Genomic DNA, 22,263 nt, shown 5'->3' on the forward strand with positions numbered 1-22,263 from the left:
CTAAACTGTAAGAGATCTCTCCATGTCTGCTGCCATGGCTGCCTTTAATTATGGAACCTAAAGCACATCACTCAACTATGTATTAAAAATCTCAAAACCAGGGCAAAAAAGTTACTACCAGTCCATCAAAGTGCAGTGAGATCATCACAAGAAACATGGTGCCGATTAAAAACAGATTGTCTACATTTCAAACACTCTCTGCAAAGTGAATCAAAATTTAAAGGTGTTACTACAGACAAACACATGTGATTAAAATAAAAATTTCTCTGGCTGTGTCAACCAGCTCTCACTGCTACAGACTATATTTAACAAGGGAGACAGCAAGATGTGCCTACATTCAAAGTGCATGTCATGAAAATTGGCCATGCCATCAACACTGTATGAGCTCAGACAGCAGCAACAAGATGAGTTGGTAGAAAAGTTTGGCTTATAACTAGGCTCAAAAGATTAGATTGGAGAGTTACTGAAGGCTGGATTTTGACAGAAGATGACAGGACAATGCAAGTCTCAACATAGGCACATTTTAAACCCACAGAGACACATTCTGCTACCAGGAGCAGCATAAGTATTTTTGGAGTCATCCAGAATCTGCCTTGTAGCATCTCTTGTTATGCTCATCCTCAGCCTCCCACACTTTCTCCACCTTCTCTCCAACCTTGCAGTGCAGGGAAAGGCTGGATTTTTGCATCATTTGTACCCCTGAGGGCACAAGGCTTTTTTTCTGAGAAACCAGCACTGAAAAGATTTTGCTGGTAGAGCAAAGCCCACTGCTAAACACCAGAACTCCAGACTACAGGCTCCAGAGATGGACCAGTTTCTTGTCTTTTACATTCCTTTTGGGCTTTGTTGCTATATGTGGTGTTAGGCCAGGTGCAACTCTGCACCAGTGGCACACGGGAAGATCTGTCACCAGTGTCACTTCCCTACTTTGCTTTGACTTGCCCAGCTCAGGTGTGCAGAGTCAGCCCACAAAGATATGTAGCAGGGATAAGACTTCTGTTTGCCAGCCTAAGGGCCCTACTTGAAGGCTGTACCTTTCTTCCTCTGATAGGCACAGATGGAGTAAACAGTTGCCCAGGAGAACAGTTCTGAAGCTCTGTTTAGAAGTTCTGTTTAGACCTGGATTTTACAGAACCCCAGCTGTTGCTTGTACCACTGAGTTGTGCCCAAGTTGAAATGGTGCCAACAAATAAGGTCCTACATAAAGTTTGCGTAGACCAGGATTAGCACCTTGCTCATTGCTTGGGCAACCAAGTGCAAGTGCTCTCTGAACTGCACTACAGAAATTCAGAAACAGCTCCTTTCAGTCAGCATGGTGACCCCAACAGCCTCAGTGGCATAGGGTGAACTCAAGACTATCTCTTCTGCTGGATGAAACTTTTGCTTCAGGATCAAGATCCTAAGTTGACTTCTCTGCAGCCTGCACTAGCTTTTGTTCTCAAGAGCTTACATGGGTGATGCTCTTTCCTTCCTCCTGCTGATCTACAGATCAATATGAACCTCTTTATTCATCTAGTTATCGCTGCAGGGGGGGCTCTTCACAGCTCAAGTGCATTTGTCTCCCTGTGATGTTAATACAATCAGGCACAAAGATCACTTCATTAAAAGATCATCTATGCTTGATCTTATTTGAGCTATAAAAATCACTTATTTGTCATACAAACTGTATGGCTAAAAGTGCAAAGCTGCATGACTCGCCTTAGCCCAGGGAGCAGAGTTCAGCTCCAGAGAACAGCTGGAAGAGGGGCTGTCACCAGATAAATGCAGCTCTTCCACAATGATTCAGACAGAGCTACAGGCACCACACTCCAAGCCCCAGTTAGCTTTCTACTCCAGGCCCCAGCTCAGCAAGTATCTTGCACTATTTAAGTACCAGTCTAAGACACTGCTGCTTGCCTTATGGTTGAGCTGGTGGGATGTAAGCATGCTGTAAGCATCCCTCAGAGCCAGTCAGCCATCAGCAGAGGTGACTGAACTCCCTGGTTGGCTCTGCAAAGCCATGAGCTACGTTGCACCACCCACATCCTTTCTACAGCAGAGCTGCTGATGGGAAGGACAACCCTCCAGCAAGAAAAGCTTCAGACCTGCAACAAAGCAGCAGCAGTCTTCAGCCACCTCAGCTGACTATGGAAAGGACACCCATCTCTACCCAACAGGACCCATCCACCACATAAAGAGGCACTCTGCAAGAAGGTGGGAAATGAGAACATGGAATATAAGGTGTGGAGTACTTGTGGCAGAGCCCAAGATGATGGAATTTTTTTTCAGTCCAACTCCTGCATCTTTCTACTATATCCCTCCTGGAAGGCAAAATGGAGAGTTAATTTATAGTGGAGTCAGTCAGACACTGTCCTCATAGTAAAGGAGATCTTTTCTAAGTAGCTGGTGGCCTAAAGGGTGGTGTGTTGTCTGCCAAGGAGAATGAGAATGTCCCAGCAAATGAAGCTCCAAGTTGGTATGTAATAGTCACCTGACACATGTAGCTTCCAGCTGGTTTCCCAGTGGATATTACACTTATAGAAAAAAGCACATTTTTAGCTGTAAACACTAAGATTCAAGATTAACAACCAAGAGGAATAAGGTAGAGCAAAGGTTTTGATTTGATAGTTCAATATTGCTAGAAAATCCTTTACCCTCCTGACTAGGACAATAAGGGGGTAAGGGAACAGCACAACTAACCTGCCTCAACTACACTTTCTTCAGACCTCACATTTTCACAGACAGCATCTGACAACACCTACTCTCAGGCCTGTGGGTGAAGAATACCTTCTCTGTTAATTCTGCAAGGAAAGCAATGAAGCCTTGGGCCACTGGAGCTTGCACACAGAACACGCAGGCTGAACAGAGCTTTTGCCACTGGCTGTGTCCCAGTTCAAAAGGAGCATCTTCAAAATCATCCACAGAGATGCTGTTGCCCTGCCAGCATCTATATCTCTGCCAATACTGACCCATCTCTGTGGATATTGCCTCTCTACATTATATATCACTCAGCTGAAAAAATGCAGCAACACTTCATGATCATTTGAAAACCTCAGGTAAGCTCTTACGGCACTCTCTGTGCCACTAAATTATTAATAAACACACAAACTCCTGAAATCCTTTTTAGCAGATTCTAACTGGAAAAACCCCAACAACCCAATAACCTGCACAAGGTATAAATTCAGCAGCACAGTAAAACCAGCACCCTTGGTTCATGATTTAACAGGAATTTCTGGATATGAATTAAATACATATACTAACACCAGAACTGCACATATAGCAGCACCATAATGTGAGGTCTCACCTTATCAGCCAAAATGATTTTCAGGAACAAGTGGTCACAAGAAAATTCAGGGAGAGATAATAAGGTTATCACTGGTTGGCACAGGCCCCAGAAAGCAGGGATTAGCTGTACAGCAGGAACAATGTAAAAAACTGTAATGGAGCATCTTTGCAGTAAAGAAGACAAATTGGCAAGAGACATACCTTTAGCACTGCAGAAATAGGTAACTCCCCAAAGAGTGGTGGTTTGAAGCCTCCTTGACACCCTTCTGGAGAGGTCAGTTTTGAAAAGCCATTCTTCAGAAGGTTTTGAGAGTTCCTCAGTTCCTCCAGGACTTAAAATTAGATCACAATTTCCTGCAGCCAGTGGGTTTGCCCCCCAGTTCTGGAAGTGCAGCAGACAGTGCTGACTGAAGCTGAAGTGCTGAGAATTAAGCACAGCAGCAAAACAGGCTGGAGGGAGCAGTCATATGGCTGGAACTGGAAACCACCAAAAAGGAAAAATAAGAGTAAGCAAGCAAAGCTGAATGGAGATCCAAAAACCTGTAGCCAAGTACAGAAGTGCTCTGTATGTAGTGCACATGAAGGGGGCAGAGGAACACACTGAGAAGGTGCAATGCACAGAAACAGGTAGAGAAAGAAAAGTTACAGTCCTCCCATGCAGGGTCACCTTCCTGGAAACCATCCTGTCTTTTCTTCCTGCAGACCAGCAAGGTGGTGATAGCTGCAGCGTGAGCCTCCATACACTCAGTATGCTCCATATGCTTGTAATGCACTCACTGCTTCTCATCCCAAATTACACTTCCTGCATCTCTGCATTCCCAAACGTGTCTGCAAAAGCAGCATGGCAGCACTTGTACAAGGGGCCTGATGTGCTCACCATAAGAGATACATGGCAGACCCATGGCAATGGTGAGGGAGGAGAAAGCAAACATCACAGCCTCAGCCCACAGAGCCAGAGCAGCTCATTCCCAGCACACCTCTGATAGTCTGGAGTGATGGTATTCTCATGTCTCCTCACATCACAGGATTAAAGCCTGGAGCTGCTCAAACACCAGCTAGCAAAGCCACAGTCACATTACCTCTCCTTTGGAATCTCAGAGAAAAGTGTCACCCAGTTGTTTTGGAGGCCTTGTTTTGTCTATTCCGTGCACAAGAGGCAAACTATGGGAGCATATTCTGTGCCCAAAGGCTTGCTGAGCTACAGATAAGTGAGTCTGTATCTCCAATTTCTGTTAGTAAATATAAAATAAACATTTCCTCCCAGGGTATTAAGAGTCAGCTGGTCACCAAATGAGCCCATTAATCTCAGGGCACCAATAAAAAAAAATACACTCAGCTTATGGCACCTCATATAGCATTCACTGCTTCTTTACCCTAACTTACAGCAGTATACAAAGAAAAGTAAAAGGTATAAACCACCAATTTTCACATTTTCAAAATTAATTTTGGGGATATCACTGTTTCTGTTCTGTGCTGCTATGAAGTTGCAGGCTGATATGGAAACACCTCTCATGTGTGCATGTGCATTCACATGCTCACAGACATCACCACATTGAGGCAACCTTCCTCAAAGCAAATAAGAAGCTGAAAACCTGACTCTGGGTTGCCAAAAGGTTCCCATCTTTCCCATTGGCTGGTTTGATGCCATCTGTAAGAGCACACAGGGAATCTTCAGAGACTTCAGGAATTCTTTGTAATATGAAGACTTACAGATATGTGTAAATTATCTTCAGCTGCATTTGCTCTTCTAGGAGCTGATATTGTTTCCTTAATGCCAAACAAAATACAGAATTGCACTACAACAATTCCAGTCATTCTACAGCTTCCAAGAGAATCACAGTTTTACTCATCCGATGTTTTTTGTACCAGTTTCAAACAATTCAGTCTGGCCTAGGGTAATTTTAAGAACAGATACTGGCAAACTGAAAGTCAGATTCCATCATACAGATTCCTGCACACAAACTCTGTAGTGAAGAGAAGGAAACATACCTAACATAGGTACCTACATAGGTACCTAGCATACACTTCTCCACGTAGCTGTGGTTTGCCTTTGAGTTCCTCTTACCCCAGAGTAAACCTCTGAAACTGCCAACAGCTCTTCTGTGAAGAACTAGATTATGCAGAGTTATCTTCCTTTGTTATAAGAAGTCATCTTTCCTTCTTATCCCTTATTCTTGTAAGGATATAGAGCTGTCCAGAAGGGGTGAAACTTGTCCTGCCTTCCAGCACACACTCTCATATGCATGAAATGGTTTGTTCCCTTGATTTCCAGTGGTTTCATTGGGAATATATTGTCCTTTTTGTGTCCTTTTTGTGTTTCAATTTACAGTAGACCTGATGTAGGAAAAGTTCATTGCTGCACATTTTTCTATCTTCACGTCTGTTCTTTTTGCACATCCTCTGTCTCACTGCAGTTTTTACATCTGAGTCATCATCATCTTTGGGTTAATGGGGATTATACTCAATCTCATGTGTAAACCTTGAGCTGAGTCATTCAAATGTTAAAGCCTCTATGGATCCCATCTCCTGAGGACTGCAGAGAAATCAGAGAAAGCTACAACCCAATTACAAATTGTCTTGCTGCAATAAACCTATTCCTTCTACACTGATTTCGTCACTGCTGCCTGAAGGGAACTTTGTGACCATTTGCATTTTTAAATAGGTCGGTGTGTGTGTGTCTGGGAAAACCATAAGTAAATGATTCATTATGTAGAACAGCTCAGGCTGTTTTGGTTTTTTGCCCCCAATATTAAGCTTTGAAATCTCATCTGCTTCCTCTCCTTGCTTTTTAAAATCACTAAGTGAAATGATTGTCCCTTTCTCCAGAATACCTCAGTCTTTGTCTGTTTAATATCTGCCTCTCACATATTCCTGCTGCCTGTGAGACACTTAATGGAATACCCACTGCTCCACTTCTCCTCAAGACTAATGATCATGTTCTCCTCACATCCCAGGGAGCATCACAATAACTCACATTTTGTCTTCATTTATGCTTCTCCCGCCTCAAAAATCTTTTGCCATAATACTTCTGCGCTTACATGCACTCTTTATATAAAGTCTCATTGAACAGAAGTCTCAAAGTCTTTCAACTGCCTTCTCTGTGAGGCACCATGAGCAAGCAACTTTCCCCACTTGCAAAGGGAGGATAATCAAGAGGCAGATTGAGTAAGTGGCCCCAAACGAATCCTCAGCAGAGCTATGAGTAATGCCCTACTGCTTCTGTCCTTCACTACTGAACTAGAAGATTACCTCTCTTACTTTGTTATGAAAGATGACAGTGAAGAATTGTTAATGAAGCTACAGGGGACACAGCCTGTTTCTCTGATTCTTTAATTTACAGGTTGATTTAGTATTAGTACATCTCTGAGAGATTCCAACTGATACAGAACACACCTCATCTAGAATACCTCCTCTATTTCCCAAGAAGCCCAACCACCAGATCTCACAAAGTTTTGAATAATCCTTTGGCAGAGCCAAAGGACCCTTACAAACAATATACAACAAACCCAATCAGCTCAGTGAAACACATGATCCTTTTAAGTGCAGGTGTCCTCAAGTTTTCCTTTTTTTTGCTAGGAAATACAGAAACCTTCCCTACCTGTGTCCCTTCAGTACTTTTCTGCAGTAAGTGAATGCCTCTGAATCTCATGTTAGCATCTGCAAAGCACAACCCATACCAGAGAAAGAATGGCTTAATAAGCCAGGAACACACTGCTAAGTTCTGGTAGTTCAGGTAGTAGCATGTAAGATAGAAGCAAGTTCATTAAACTTATAAAACTTCCATGTAACAAAAAAAAGCTTTCCTTCCCAACCCCCTTTGTCTCCTTATCTCCAGGGAGAAGAATCTACCAGATGTTACCTTCAATGAATTTCCACATAAGAATGAAGTGAATCAGCAAGTTAACTTCGAAGAGATGATGAGAATGTTAGTCAAGAGTGGGATTAAGATAATATATACATTTGTACCCAGCAAAGTTTGTGAAAGGTGGATCAATATTCCTTATGGTATATGCTTCCTGGAGAGCACGGCCTTTTAAAGGTTGGGGTAAACTGTAACATGGAGATACTATGGTTGGTAAGTACTTAAATTTCACAAGGAGTATTAGAAGACTCCAGGATGAAAAACCTACATCCCAAGTCACTAAACAAAGGTCATGTTGTTTCTCATCTCACCCTTGCTGAGCCCTTTTTTATCCTCTGTAGATGGACAAGTGACATTCCTTGAACATTCAGGAAGGGTGTGGGCTAGAAGGTTGAAATTCACAAGGGATTCATGCACTGCAGTGTTAAGGGACTGCAGGGAAAACTGTTGAGTGACTTTACCCATTCGTATCAGGGCTTTCCATGCTGGCTTGCTTGTGATCAAAAGAAAAAACCTCTTTTCTGTCCTCTTTTTTAAGTAAAGGGTCCCTAAGCATTCTGATATAACTGCTATAACTTGTGAAAAGTCAATATGGTGCAGGGTGCTACAAGCCATTCCTCACGTTGTGGATGCATCTCACTCCATGGGGAGAGAATTTAACTGCTCACAGTAGCAGGCTGGAGAAGAAATTCTCATACATCCAAGCCTTATAAAACTCCATCAGGTCCTACAGCTATTTTATCTTACTTTACACCTAGCATTATGTCTGATCCACAGGCTTCAGGCAAAAATATCTGCACCACAGCTGGTCTCATCAGGTGCTTGTGCTCCCTTTAAGCATTATCTCAAAAAGCAGAAAGGAAATGTTTCCAGTTATATCCCAGCACTGGAGGTATTTCTGTTTTCTGTTAGCATCCTGAAAGCTGCAACATTCACTTCCTTCTGGAGGAAAAGGAAATGACAGTTATTACTGCCTCTTATTGTGTATCAAAATAGGAAGGAAGGACAAGACAGGATCGAAACTGAGTAAAAATACAGAGGAAAAAAAATCCTTTGGTTTGATAGATTGAAAGCAACATTAAATATATTTCTACTGTCAACCTACCAATCCCATCATAGATTTCCAGAAGTGTCATCAGGTCCACACAGCTGACTTGGTGCATCCAGAGGGATCCTGAGAATTAGTATAGCAGTAAATATATATGACCAAATTAAAATACTTTTTAGTGCTCTGGAATAGCTTCAGACTGAGTAACAGTAGAAAGTACTGTCAGTACTCTAGATTTCTGGTAAAAGAGGTAATTTTCATGGTCAGTATCTGAGAACTGTACTGGTGAAGCATGAGAAGGGACAGGATTCATTTCACTGTGTCTTAGTCATGTTGGAGTCACAAAATTGAGGGGAAGGGGCAGCTGATTAATTTCTGTCCAACTTACTGAAGTACACTGTGCTGAGAGTAAGTCAGAGGAGTGAAGGGCCTATTTTAAGACTCTTAGCTCACAGATGCACTAAAATTATGTCTGGTCTGTAAAAACTAGAGGAAGGGACAGGTTTCCTAGTTCTTGTTTAGTTCTCCTACTGTCATAAATGCAAGTCCTATACTATAACAGTTGCAAGGGGCAGAGGGAGAGGAAAGTAATTTTTGACCTTCTCAAAACTTGCTATATAGAAAACCATGGTCAAACTTTAAGCCATGTTCAAAGGTTTTCTAAGCAATCTTCTTGTAAAGTGTATCTGCTTTTATGCCAATTTTTAATGTAAACTTCTACGTTTTTTTACCCTTTGGGAAAGGCAAGAGAACTTAAAATCAGAGTTGCCTTTCTTTTGGTTTTGTTTTTCTATTTTAGGTCTTCATATCAGATGATGACAGTATTACAAAAGTAAACTTCCCTTATTCTGGTCTCCTGTATCTTCCTTTATCTGTTCTTCTACATGTGCTGTACAGGTGACAAGAAGATTGATGAAATACTTCATGAACTAAATGTTTATTGCTGAACAGAAACAATATTCTTAAAATGTGGTTAACTGGTACAAACGAAACAGAAAGCCCTAATATTCTATCCTGACTAGATACAATCCTATATATCCTTGACCAAGTCTTCTCATCAGTCTGTGCAAAATGGTAAAAATTATTTTATTTGGGTGTTACAAAGTCTAGAGTTTGTAAAGAACAGAACAAGTAATTACACTCAACTTGTGCAGAGGGATTTTGATAGTCACTATTTACACTGTATGCCTAGAAAAGGGGCCTTCGATCATCTCTCTTAAGCACTGCATAGGTGATTTATAACCCAATCTTAGCAAACATGGTTCTGAAGAAGACAAAAGCAATTTTTTAATTGTTTTATTAATAAAATTTATAAAATACAAAACAATAACCCAGACACTGGTATTTAGCCTAAAAAGGCTTTCAAAACAATGGACTGACCAAATATTTCTCATATACAGTTCAAAAAAATATCTTCTGGTGGCACAAATGCTCTAAAGGTCTGGAAAGATCACTTATTCCCTGCCATCTGCATTTGAGAAACATTTTCCAAGTCTGCATGAACTCAGTCAGTTCAGTTCAGTCAGGATGTAAGAGGAGAGATCAGGTCACTGTGTAGGGAGATCGGGGCAAAAAACAACTGCCATTTCCCACACACTGACTGCTGTTCAGAATAAAGGGCAGAAACCTCAAAACATTTTTTAACTACAGATCATGATTTTTTGATCATCTTAATACTACTACTGTCAGCATACAGCTTTCATAGATTCTTCTGTTCTATGAAAGCAGAGAATAAAATGGGGACATAACTGATTCATTCATCTCTTAGCACTAGGAGTATCTACGGTAACTGTAGCAGTTAAAAGTCAAAAAAAATCAGAAATGCCAGCATATGAAACAAGAAAATGTATTAAAAAAAAGGACAGAGACTGTTGAGCTGCTGCTGAACTGACAAGACAGAGAGTACAGAGATAACCATAATTACTGGCTTGGGTACAGTATAGCAAAATCAGCACACCTGGCTTTGCTCTGCTTAAGATTCTGTTGTATATTTCAAACTATTACTTTGTGACTCTGTGGCCTAGAATTTTTTTCCATAAGCCATAGTGGTTTCAGGTTTTTTTGGCTCTGTTTCTTCCACAGGAAAAAAGCAGGAAAACTGACACTTTTTTCCCTTCTGCAACCATAGCTTTATGGAGTTACCTCCACTAAAGACTCAGCCTGGTATCCTCACTGCAACATTTCTATATTCCTTTCCAGGCAACGTAACAAAACATTCAGAAAATTCAGGCACCAGTGCAGACTGTCATTAAATTTAGTAGTGTTTATCTGAAAGCAATTCCAAGGATAAGTGAGATTCAGAATGTTAAAGGAAAAAAAAAAACCGAAAAAACAAACCCCAAGATGCCTTAACAGTATCCTTACTACACAAAAAACTTGAGATTACTTCAATCCTCTGTTCTAGCTTTGAAAGGTCAGATGACATTTATACCAGCTCCAAATATCTCTGGGACTTCTGCTGTCATTTGAGAAACTAAAGATGGATATACTGCCTTCTCATTAGCACTCTGTTTTGTGCCTCATCTCAAAGGGAGATGTCTTCAGAACTTGGTTGTTTAGTCACCTCGTATCGCTGAATCACATCATGTCCAGCTGCAGACAGAAGACAGATTTGGAAGAAGCAGAATTGAATTAAAAATATTTCTTACATGAGCTCAGCACTTAGAAAACAAAGAAAATTTGGAAGTCCTTATCATGTAACACAAGTGGACTTCATAGGATTGAATACTAAACTTCTGTAAAATACAAAAACAAAACTAAAAATCCCATCTTCACATAACAATGCATGCAATTTATAGATTTTTAGAAGTACAGTCCAAAAGTAGAAATCTGCCTGCTATCAAAGCTTCTTTAAAACTGTCTACACCATCAGATTAAGCATTATGAGACAGATTTGTAATGACAGCTTGTAAAATATTGCTAATATTTATTAAAAAGCATCTTGAAATCCCTGAATTTCAGCAAGTCTATCTAGGGAATGTTAATTGAGAAAATTAAAGCATCATTTTTACAATAATTTTCAGTTTTTAACCCACATTAATAGCTGTTCTAGATCTACAAGCTTTGTTAAATGCTATTATAGTAAATTATAACATTCTGCTATCAAATAAGCAGCCTTCTTGGCTCTTTTGAAGGACACATTTAACCTCTGTAAACATCCCTGTTACTCTTTAACATAGTATTTGCCATCATGAAATTACATGCCTGGTTATGGCTTACAATAGCAAATAAGTAATTTCATGTGGCTCTTTCCTGACAAATTTTAGGTGTTTTCTATGACACAAACTCTGCTGCTCTAAGGGGGACTTGCTCTCCCACTGCACCTTTTAGTCACAGTTTAATTCTAAAGCCACATCATGTCTTTATGGTACTCACCAAATCATCAACATCACCACCTTCATCTGTGGTAGGCAGACTTTCATTTTTCTTTTCTTTTGGAGCCAAGAACTGAAAATAAAAATGTATTTATACAATACTGATAAATCTCAGACCCTTAATGTTAAAATAACAGAATGTGTGCTTTGTATGCCAAAACAAGTCCACCTGTATTATGAGAAACAGCCAATAAATCCTCCATGTCTAGTAAAAAAAAAATCACATTCTGTCATTCATACTCTGCAGAAGTGCTTATTTTCTAGACTCTTAGTTTATTAGATTTTTGTTTTCATATTTCTGTGTTGCCTTCACCTTGTGGTAAATTGTTACAGAAGAAAAAAGCAGTTTCTAAAAGACAACCTTTTACCCACTCGTTAATTCACTCATGAGAACCTACTTCTACCCCCTTCTGGTTATTGCTAATGTAAGGCCTGGAAGTTGCAAAAATCAATGTGGCATCTTTTATAAAAGCTGCTTGTCTGCAAAGTACTTAGTGATTTTAGCCACAGGTTTACCTTGAGGGGTCTTTAATACAAGGATCTTCATTCTCCTAAGCTATTTAAAATCATGGCTAGCAGTCTGATACAAGAATGCTCATCTTATCCACACTCCACACAGAATTTCTGACAGCAGTGCTGAACTGTGCTTCCTGTCAAACAGAAGGCACCATTCTGCTTGTTAGAATTCACTCATTTGTAACTGTGACATGCTTCATTCATCACTAGTGAAGTGCTGTATTTCTGTAGAAAGAATATCTGCAAACACTCCAGCTTGCTTGTTTCCAGAAGCATCTAATATGATCACTAATAATACTACCAGAATCACCACATTTATGGTGAAAACTAAGCATAACAACTTCATGTTGCTAGGGTTCCCAATGCTTTTGGACAGAAAACATATCTTGATTTTTGAACTCATGTGCCAGCAATGAGATCCCATTTCTTTCTGTGAAGTTCAAATAGTGATTTTGCATAAATAAACAGTTTATCTCTACACTGAGATCCTGAAGTGCCTGTTCTTTGTAGAGAATATTTTCAGAAAATTATGTCAATACACCCTACTTTCTAAAGACCAATTAAAGCAAAATGCTGTGCTACATGGTAGGGAATTATTTTTGCTCTGAATTGGGGCAATTTCAACTGTTTAACAAAAAGGACACTTTTCCTTCATAAAGATCCCATTTCCTTCACCTAAGGATTTAACCACATCAGAAAGAATCTTCTGTTCCACAGCAAACACTCTATACAAATAAATGCTCATTTAAAAAAACGATACCTTTTCAGCCTCTTCACTAGTCACCAAACTTCCTTCTGCTTCAACTTTAGTGATCAAAGAAATTCTGTCTAAGAAAATAAGAGATATAAAAATATCATTAGAAGGCTTCCCAAAAACACAGTTAATGCTAGGAATGAAAAAAGGCTTCCAACTTTGAAATGTGTCATCAGCAGCAGCAAAAATAAAGAAATAATACTCAAAGGAAAATGTGACTTGCGTAAATGAGTCAACTATGATATAAAAATAAATTAATGAGCATATGCATAAGCTTGTGGAAATATCCACTTAGGAAATTGCTAATATTATGACAATCAGACTAATAAGACACTGAAATAATTGATTACAGATGAAATGCTGAAACCATATCAGAAATTACACTTTCAGTCATTCGCAGTGTGCTCTTAGGTCCTTAATAGCTTCAGAAAAATAACCACACACTCATGCTGTGATTGCCTACAGTATGTCTAGCAAAGTCCTGGTCCTATCCCCACTTTGCTCCTTGGTTGTGCAAGCCCCACCATTCTGGGCATTGACCCACTCCTCAAAACCAAACCAAACCAAACCAAACCAAACCAAACCAAACAAAAAAAAAAAAAAAAACACCAAAAAGAACCCCAGACAAACTCAATCACTGTTTACCTCAACAGTTTTTCTATTCTAGCATGTTTGTACCTGAATACAGCAGAGCTGTGGATGTGAGAGCAAAGAACCACAGATTCATAAACATTACAGCAACAAGTGCAATGTCACCTTTATGTGCCCACAGAACTACAGGATTCATGAGACAAGTGAACTTGTGTAACAGATCTGTCTTGTTCCAGAGCTGCTCACTAACTCACATCCATCATCTTTTGGTCACTGCAGTTAATCATGACCAGACCAAATCCATGCTGCATTTGGCAGAAAAGAAGGGTTGGTTGATGTTGCAAGAAGCAGGGAAAACAGGACTGATGCTTTTGGCAGCAGCAAGAAAACAATTTCAGCTACCAAGTGAGAGCACCTAGATTATGTATAAAGCACCACAACTTTATCATCTTCTCACAAGAAGACAACCTATTTTGTATGAAAATACCATCTCTGTTTGTATTTGTAACTTTTTTTCCCCAAAAATATACTCCAGTTTGTTAAAAACTCTGGTTTGTACCAGATAAAAACTATAAAAATAATATTGTAGCATGACTTCAAATGATCCAAGTTTCCTGTTTTCAAAGCTTCAACGTTCAATGAGGAGAGGCTGAGGGAACTGGGAATGCTTAGTTTGGAGAAGAGAAGGTTGAGAGGAGACCTTATTGCTCTCTACAACTACCTGAATGGAGGCTGTAGGGGAGCAGGTGCTGACTTCTCAAGTAAATAATGATAGGACTAGAGGAAATGGACTGAGGTTAAACCAGGGGAGGTTTAGAGTAGCTTCGAGGAAGAATTTCTTTACTGAGAGAGCAGTTAGGCATTGGAACAGACTGCCCAGGGAGGAGGTGGAGTCACCATCCCTGGAAGTATTTAAAAGCCATGTAGATGAGGCAATAGAGGACATGTTTTAGTGGGCACGATGATATGTGATGATAAATACATTTTATTTACTGGGCGGGGGAGGGGTTTTGACAGTTGGACATGGTATTCTTAGAGGTCTTTTTCAACCATGCCAACTCTGAAAATTTGTTGCTTTTTTTTCATTGACTGTTTTTTGTTGTTGTTGTTGCTGTTTGTTTCATTTTTTTCAACTTTTTCCAGAGAAGGCTCTCTATGATACTACTGAGTATGATATTTCAGTGTTGTCTTGTGCTATTGTTTTGGGTTGCTAAACAAATTCCCATCTTGTAATTCAAAAAGTTGGATGAAGTTAACATTACAGAGTATGTGGAGTCTGTCACTTTTAAAGGTGCTACACAAAAGCATATCATTGCATTTGTGTACCTTTCAGAGATACAGATGGGAATTCAACAGATTTTCTCTGCAGTGGTTCTAATTCAAAACAAGAGTGTGACATAAAAGATTTTTTTTAGTTCACCATGTTTCATATTTGTGAAAATGTTCCTTTATTTATCACTTGCGTAGTCTCTGAATGTTTCTGGCAATGCAGTGCCTCATATCTCCCAGTTTAATCATAGGTAGGTGTCCTATTACCACATATTCTGTCCTTCAGTTTGTTAAAACACAAAAGTGATCAGTGACGTATTTTGATGCTATCTTGCCTTTTTTGAAGCTTAATTTGGAAGAATCTTTTTATATCTCTGCTGGATGAGTTTTTTCCGTTTGTTTTGAAATTCAGCTGGCATAGTATCTTCCTCTCTTTAGCCTGTAACATTTAATTTGTCTCTCTTCTTCCACAATTAATTTACCATTTCAACAAGACTTGGCAAGGCACTATGGATATTGCAGCTTTGAAACTATTGGTGCAAAAAAGGAAGTTGCAATATAAAAAGGTTTGGGGTTTTTTTGTTTTTTTTTTTAAACAAGCTGCAGGAATGAACCATATCACAATGCTGCTCTGGAGTTAGTTTAAGTGTCCCATTTTTAACAAGCCATCCTACCTTGTATCACGATCTCCCAGAAATCAGCAAAAGCTTTATCTTCCACCTTTGATTTCAGAGCTTGCAGAAAATCATTAAAACACTGCACCTTGGATAGCTGAAAAAAGTAACAGCAATGATAACTGAGAAATATTAAAGTAGCTTATGAAAGAATGATGCAAACTTAATTTTTCATTAAGTCATCTAACATGGTGAACACAAAAGTCAATACAGATCTGGGGTTTTATCTCTACTAAAACCAAGCATTCTAAGGACCAATGACCCACGAATACTGTATTTCAGAAAGCTAGGAAGGCTTGCTTATAACTGGCTTTATGAAGAAATTTGGAGGACTGATCATTTTTCTTTCAGCAGCATCAGATCACAGGCCCCCCAACATTTTGGGTTTAAAAGAAAACAAACAACAGCAAATACCAGTGAAGCCAGTCTCCATTCCAGTAAGAATAAAGAAGTACAAAATGCAAATATATTTCTAAACTTTGAAACAGCGTAACAGATTTTAATCTACAAAACAAGCTGTTGTAGTACAAAGTTATGAAATGTCTAATACAGCAATAGGACCATCATGTTTTTAATTTAAAAGAAAGAAGAGTTACCTTAATGGCCTCCTCTCTGAAAACTCTGATACAATTGATCCCTTTCATGTAGTATTGTGAACCTTTATTTTCCAGGAACTGATCAATTCGGTGTATTAACTGCTGACTCACTGAAAAACAAGGATAAATAAATAACTCAATGAATGCCCACTTTCAAGGTAAACAAAAAAGTATTTTTCCTTTATGTCTCTCTATTCCACAGGCACCAAAAGATTTAATCATACCCATACCAATTCAAGTTACTCAAGGTGGTAACTGTTAATGAAGCTACTGATAATTACTTCAGCCTCTCTGGAAAAGCTTAGACACAAAGAAACTCAAGCATGGCCAAGGCAGAAGTCTTTCCCCGAGGGCCAGGAAAGCAAGCACTGCCATAGCTTGTTTGATAGAAAGTAAAACCAGAATCACAGAATCACAGAATTTTCAGGGTTGGAAGGGACTTTTAAGATAATCTAGTTCCAAGCCCCCTGTCCTGCACAGGGACACCTCCCACTAAACGAGGCTGCTCAGAGCCTCATCCAGCCCCAAGAACACTTGGGATCCTAAATCTGAGGGAGGTTATGTCCCACAGTGCAAAGCATAACCCCTAAACATCCTGTCAAGTGCACACATATTTCAATTAAAGTGTTACATTTACAACGAAGGCGTACTGATGGCAAAACAACAGCTGTAAGGTGATTTAAAAGACTACCTTGCTATTAGTGACATTCTTGTCTCTATACTGGTAGTTTGACAATTTTTCATCAGGGCAATGCTCCTTACAATTATGGTGGTATTATAAACTGTGTATGCCTGACAGAGAGAGACAGAGGCAAACCATGAGACTTGTCCTAGCAAGAAGGGGAGCACCAGTTTCACCTTCACTGTTGAGCTCCTGGAAGGTGGGCAGATGTAAAACACTGCAAATGTGACAAGTGAAAATGTCTCCAAGAGCTCTGCAAGCCCAACCAAATTATGCTGGAATTTATCACTTAGTTTTCCTCATATTTAGTTACAGGTGAGGAACTGCCTAATTTTACCATCTGCAGATGCCTCAGCCTGGGAAAAGACAAGTGTGAGGAGCATGCAACAGTGATCTATAAACTCAGAAGCTCTGTGAAAGAGATCACTAGGGAGTGATGGTCACTGCTTCTCTCAAAACAAAAGCAAAGAGTTGGGTTAAGAACAAAAGAAAAAAGTGCCTATTCAAGCAAAGCCAGTTAACCTCTTCACTACAGGTAGATTGAAGAAATCCTTAGAATTCTTAAAAGATGGAATCTATTGAGGGAGATTAAAGGTGATGCTGCCACCAGGGAAGAAAACGTAGGAAAGTATTCTGGACAAGTCACAGCATCTGCCTGTCCTGGATTATCTTTAGCATAACCTATAGCCCTACTTATGTTCAGATGTTATGGGCATAGATGTCACTGCAACTATTTCATCCATGCAAATATCAACATAGAACATATCTGCCAGAGTGATGGAAGAGACAAGAATAAGTAAACACACCAAGATGCAGACATCGTTTAAATATCATATTCCATTCTGCTCGCTGCAAGCAAACACAGTGCTTGCTGCTATTTTTATGTCTATAAAAGGCCTAATTGAACTGAATCTGAAGGACAGCATCTCTGAAAAGAGTGAAACAAGACATATTTGATATTCTCCCACTAGCTCTGGAGCGGGAAACTCTACAGTTTCTGGAAAAGGAGGCAGATAATGGTTCTGTCCAAAAGCAGCTATCATAGAAGAAAGTGTGCTCAAGTGCCTACTGCTCCAGAAGTGATCAGCTCATTCTTTTTATTTTACCAGTTGTTGACAAACTAAATAGAATTCTCACTACTTAAGCTCCCCAAGTTAAGTCAGTCCATTTGTTTAATGGTTAACGATTTTCTCATTAAATGTTCTAATTTCTTACGAATTGCACTAATAAAAGCAAGTCCTGCTGGTGTTTTCAGTGGCGATGGTGATTTTTTTTAAATGTTGCCTTTCCATTGATGTGTTAAATTAAAACCCCAGGCACTATGAGGGTGCAATGAAAGTCTTAATTCTAAACAGTCTGCTGGAATCATTCTGACAATAATCAGACACTCTACTTCGTCTGCATTTGTTTTTATTTTTAATCCTTTTTCATCTGATTGCTCTGGCAGGCATCAGAAGAAAAAACTCCTTCTTGCTACTTACTGTGAGCTGCCTCCTTTTGAAATCTGTTGTAAGGAACAGAAAAAAAACCCTACAGTATTCTACTAGGCACTGCAAGACCACAATATATGCAGGAAATAGGTTACATGGCTAAAAAATGGGCCTGCCCATTGGGTCTCTCTTAAATGACAAGCTGATAAATCTTAAAGACATAAAATTCCTGTGTCCTGATTGTTTCAGAGGACCAAAGACAATACCAGAGATGGTACATAATTATTATATCTGACATTTCTCCAAAATTGACTCTATTCCTTTACACTTTTAGGTCTGAGAACTCTTGTTGATTTCGTGCTGCCTGCCATCTGCCTTTCCATTAGTGTGACACTGATAGATTTTTGGAGGAAAGCATGTTCTACATAAAGATGTCTATTTAACTAAGCTGTAAATATTAGCATTAATTCTATTGTGTCCTAAGCAAAGCTCAGGCATCGGGGTTTTGAAAAGCAGGTCCTAGAGTTGGAAATTGACAGCTTTTTCAGGCCACCACTGTGTAATGGCAAGTTTTTTTTTTCTTCTTTCCTAACCTCCCCCATCCCACATATACATTTAAGGAAGTGAACTAAGAAAATTCCACGTTTTGCATAAACTGGAATTCCATCACTCCTAATAAGCACCACATTCTACAGATCATCCCAAGAACTTTTAATCCTCTGCTTCCCATTTCTTCTGTGTGTGATTCGTTAGGCAACAGAAACAGTGATTAAAGGCTGGAGAATTACAGGTTACAAAAAAAAAAATAAATCTCTGAATAGAAGATTTTCGTTTTAGCAGCATCCCTTTCCCACTGGCATTCAGATACATTCCCTAGTCTAAAACACAATCACCAGTGCTCTTATTCCTTGTGAAATATACCATGAATATTTATATTCACTTGTTATCTCTGAGTACTTACAGTACAAAAGTGTACCTATATTTTCATGTTTGCTCAATTTGGTCCTTGTCTTGATTACTATGTCAACCAGATTAAAGCATAATAACAGATAAGGCTGTATTATAGTCCCAAATTCAACTCCCTAGGGATTCCCCTTCTCCCCCTAAGAAATTGATTATGTTAAAAACATAGCTCTTCCTGTAGAAAAAAAGACTACTGGTTTTACCATTTTTTTCATGTATCCAGTGGTGGTGGTAATGATTTGTATTAATGGGCAGTGCTTAAAGTCACTGACAAATCAGCTAAATCAACTCAATGATTTTTAAACTATTGTTCTGAAAGTATCATCTTTTTCAAATAGAAGAGATTCTAAACAGAAAACTGTCCCAATTTTTTAAGGACTTCCATCATCTTTAAGCCAAGAAATAAAAATTTTAAGATCAAGAGCTGCTGAACTACTCCAGTGTCCTATGAGGTGCTGTTCAATTTTGAAATGGTCTCCTTAAATGGCCTGTGGGTATGGATCAGATTTAAACTGGATGTCTGAAGGACATCTGTTCAAAATCCCTGCTGAAACCAGAGTTGCTGTGAACCTGGTAGCTCAAAGCTCTACTGATTTGGGTTACGAGTAGCTCCAAAGATAGGGAGTGTCCAAGTTCTTTGAGCCTCTCTTTCTGTGTCTGGCTACCACCACTGTGATTCTTTTTCCCTCTAACATCTAATACAAATTCTCTTTATTGCAGCTCAGAGCTTTGTATCTCACCCGATCACTACACCCTGCAAAGATGAATCTGGTTTCATCTTCTCTGTGAAGGAGACATACAGGAAACTTCAAAATAACCATATACTCAAGCATTTGGCTTGCAATGCCTGAATCATTTTCATTATACTGGTCATTGAATTTGACCTACCTAAGAGAAGAATATGAATCATCTCCAAAATACACAAATACATTCAGTAAGATAAAAATGCAGACAAATTGCAAGGATGTGTGCCAACAAAAACTGGAAGTAAATAGTAGGGTTTTTTTTTAAATTATCCTTGGTGTAGGAAGATAGTTAACTATATACATTTCTAGAAAATCTTGCAATACAGTATTTCTCTTGTTGAAGCTAATAAATTTCCATTGCAAATCTCTTGTACATATTTCTTTTAAACAATTAAACAATTTAAACAATTAAATCATTGAAGAAGCTATGCCACAACAAAATTTTGACACCTCAGGCACAACAGACTATCTGCTGAAATATAAGCAATTACTGAGTCTTAAATTTATTTTTTTAGAAATGCCTAGGAATTGGCATATTATATTAACAAAGTTGCTATAAATATAAAAAATAAACATTTGGTTCCATTTGTCTCTGGACATTTTTTATGTCCATAAATAGTACAGGTGCCATTGCAGATTTCTCTCTTCACTGCTTAACAGCAAAATAAGTTTTTAAAAAAGATTTTTCACCTATTGGACTTCAGACATCAAGTTCTCGGGAGCACTGCAAGATGCAATGAAATCCAGCCTATAAACTTGCACAGAAAATTCACAAATCAAAGCAAATACTGTGCCTGTGTCAGTATCCTTTTTATGCCCCATTAAGCCACTTTATCTCCTACAGAAGCGGATGAAAATACAGACACCTTCTGCTCTTCAGAAATGCAGACACGGATAGAAACCTGTGAATAATCAAAAAGGATGAACTGGTAGTCATATGGCTACTCCTCTGGCATTACAAAGATGGCAAGCACTTGCTGTATTTGAGAATCTTCTCTGCCACCACAGCAATGAAGCAACTCACTGTACACCCTTGAGAGTAACAATCAGATTCCACTCAGGCAAACTAATCTATTTTATTTGCATTCATTGACAAAAACGTCAGAAGCTGTTAACAGAAGACAGCTCTTTGTGATGACTGTGCACTTGTAATCTGCTCAAAGACAAACCTGCAGAAAATGACATCTCTGGCCATGAATGCAAACAAGAAAGTAAAGCTATCTGGAGGGGAAATACAAGAGTAGCTCCATGAGCAATCAAAATTAACCAGGAAGTTGACACCCTCACACACAACTCACCACGTAAGCCGTAAGTGGGCTCCCACAGTAATAAACTCCACAGATGCCAATTGAAACTAAAGCTCATTACTGTTCCAGGAATTGAGCTGCCAGTCTCAGAAAACCTATCCCTTAGGCCCTTGCCAATTTGAAACTCTTAGATTTAAAAAATATATATATTTACACATTAATTACCCTAACAGCAAACGAGTCATTTCTCCTGCTCTGGTCTGCTGTGGGAGCCAGCACTCACACAGGCTTCTCCTATGAATGGCAAACCCTGATCAACAAACAACAGCAAGGTTGCTGCAGGAGATTGGTACTCATTGGTACTCATTTTTGATTAATATAAGGTCAGGACTTCCTACAAACTGAATGACAAACTGTATGACAAATTCCTTGTCATACTTTGGTAACTTTACAATTTTGGTGAGAGTCTTGCTCTGGACTGAAGAAGAAGTTTGCCATTAACCTGCAATGGAACTAAAAAGCCACTGTACTGTCAGTATTCAAAGTACAGTTCTTCCTAGTGCTACAGCTTCCCTATCTACCCTCAGGCAAAGAGTTTAAAGTCCCTCCTCCCTGTGAAGGGAACCTGTTGTTATTTTGTGGGAAGAAGAAGGAATTGAAAAAAATGTAATTTCAATGTAATTGAAAAAGAGAATGTAAACTCTATTCAGTTTGGAAGATTGCACTGGATACTCTTTTTATCTAAGAAAGAAACAAAACAGGATCAACAAGCAACCCAATGGATCTTCTGTCTGCATTCTGACACATGTAATGTAATTGTTTGCTTTTTTCTCAATAACCTGCTTGAATGACACATATTATCCTTTTCTGCAAAGGCATTTTACATTTCACATGTTCTAGAAGAGGAAAAAAAAGTTTTACCATTAAATATGATACAAAATTGTTTTAAAAAAAAAGCCCTTAGAACCACTGAATAGTTTTAAGGTAGCATTTACTCTTTACATAACAAAAATCCAATACAGCAAGCCATTAAAAACATGTATATAATGTTTTATGTATTAAGCTACCTAAAAGCCTCTGAAACAGAAAAGGGATTATGCAGAAGAAAAAAATAATATGCAGAGCACGTTTTTATTTATAGTGGCTTCTCTCTCTCCTTTTAATGGGTGACTGCACTACACATTCTGTCTAACTACACCTTATAATTACAGAGCAGATATCACAGAGTAAAAGCAGATTGCTCAAAA

At 38.9% G+C, this 22,263-nt stretch overlaps 1 protein-coding gene across 1 annotated transcript in view; it reads right to left on the reverse strand.

Annotated features, from left to right (window-relative positions):
* Window positions 1–9,089: 9,089 nt before the first annotated feature.
* XRCC5 (X-ray repair cross complementing 5) overlaps window positions 9,090–22,263 on the reverse strand; it is a 52,073-nt gene continuing 38,899 nt past the window's right edge. Inside the window, exons 17-21 of the mRNA XM_071747767.1 lie at window positions 15,949–16,058; window positions 15,353–15,449; window positions 12,825–12,892; window positions 11,550–11,621; window positions 9,090–10,766 (exon numbers count right to left, since the gene is read on the reverse strand). Of these exons, the coding sequence (XP_071603868.1) occupies window positions 10,752–10,766; window positions 11,550–11,621; window positions 12,825–12,892; window positions 15,353–15,449; window positions 15,949–16,058 (362 nt within the window). The 3' untranslated portion in view covers window positions 9,090–10,751. The remainder of the gene's footprint in view (window positions 10,767–11,549; window positions 11,622–12,824; window positions 12,893–15,352; window positions 15,450–15,948; window positions 16,059–22,263) is intronic.

The sequence above is a fragment of the Heliangelus exortis genome, chromosome 6 (genome assembly GCF_036169615.1).
Source record: "Heliangelus exortis chromosome 6, bHelExo1.hap1, whole genome shotgun sequence".
In the NCBI taxonomy this organism is placed as follows: domain Eukaryota; kingdom Metazoa; phylum Chordata; class Aves; order Apodiformes; family Trochilidae; genus Heliangelus; species Heliangelus exortis.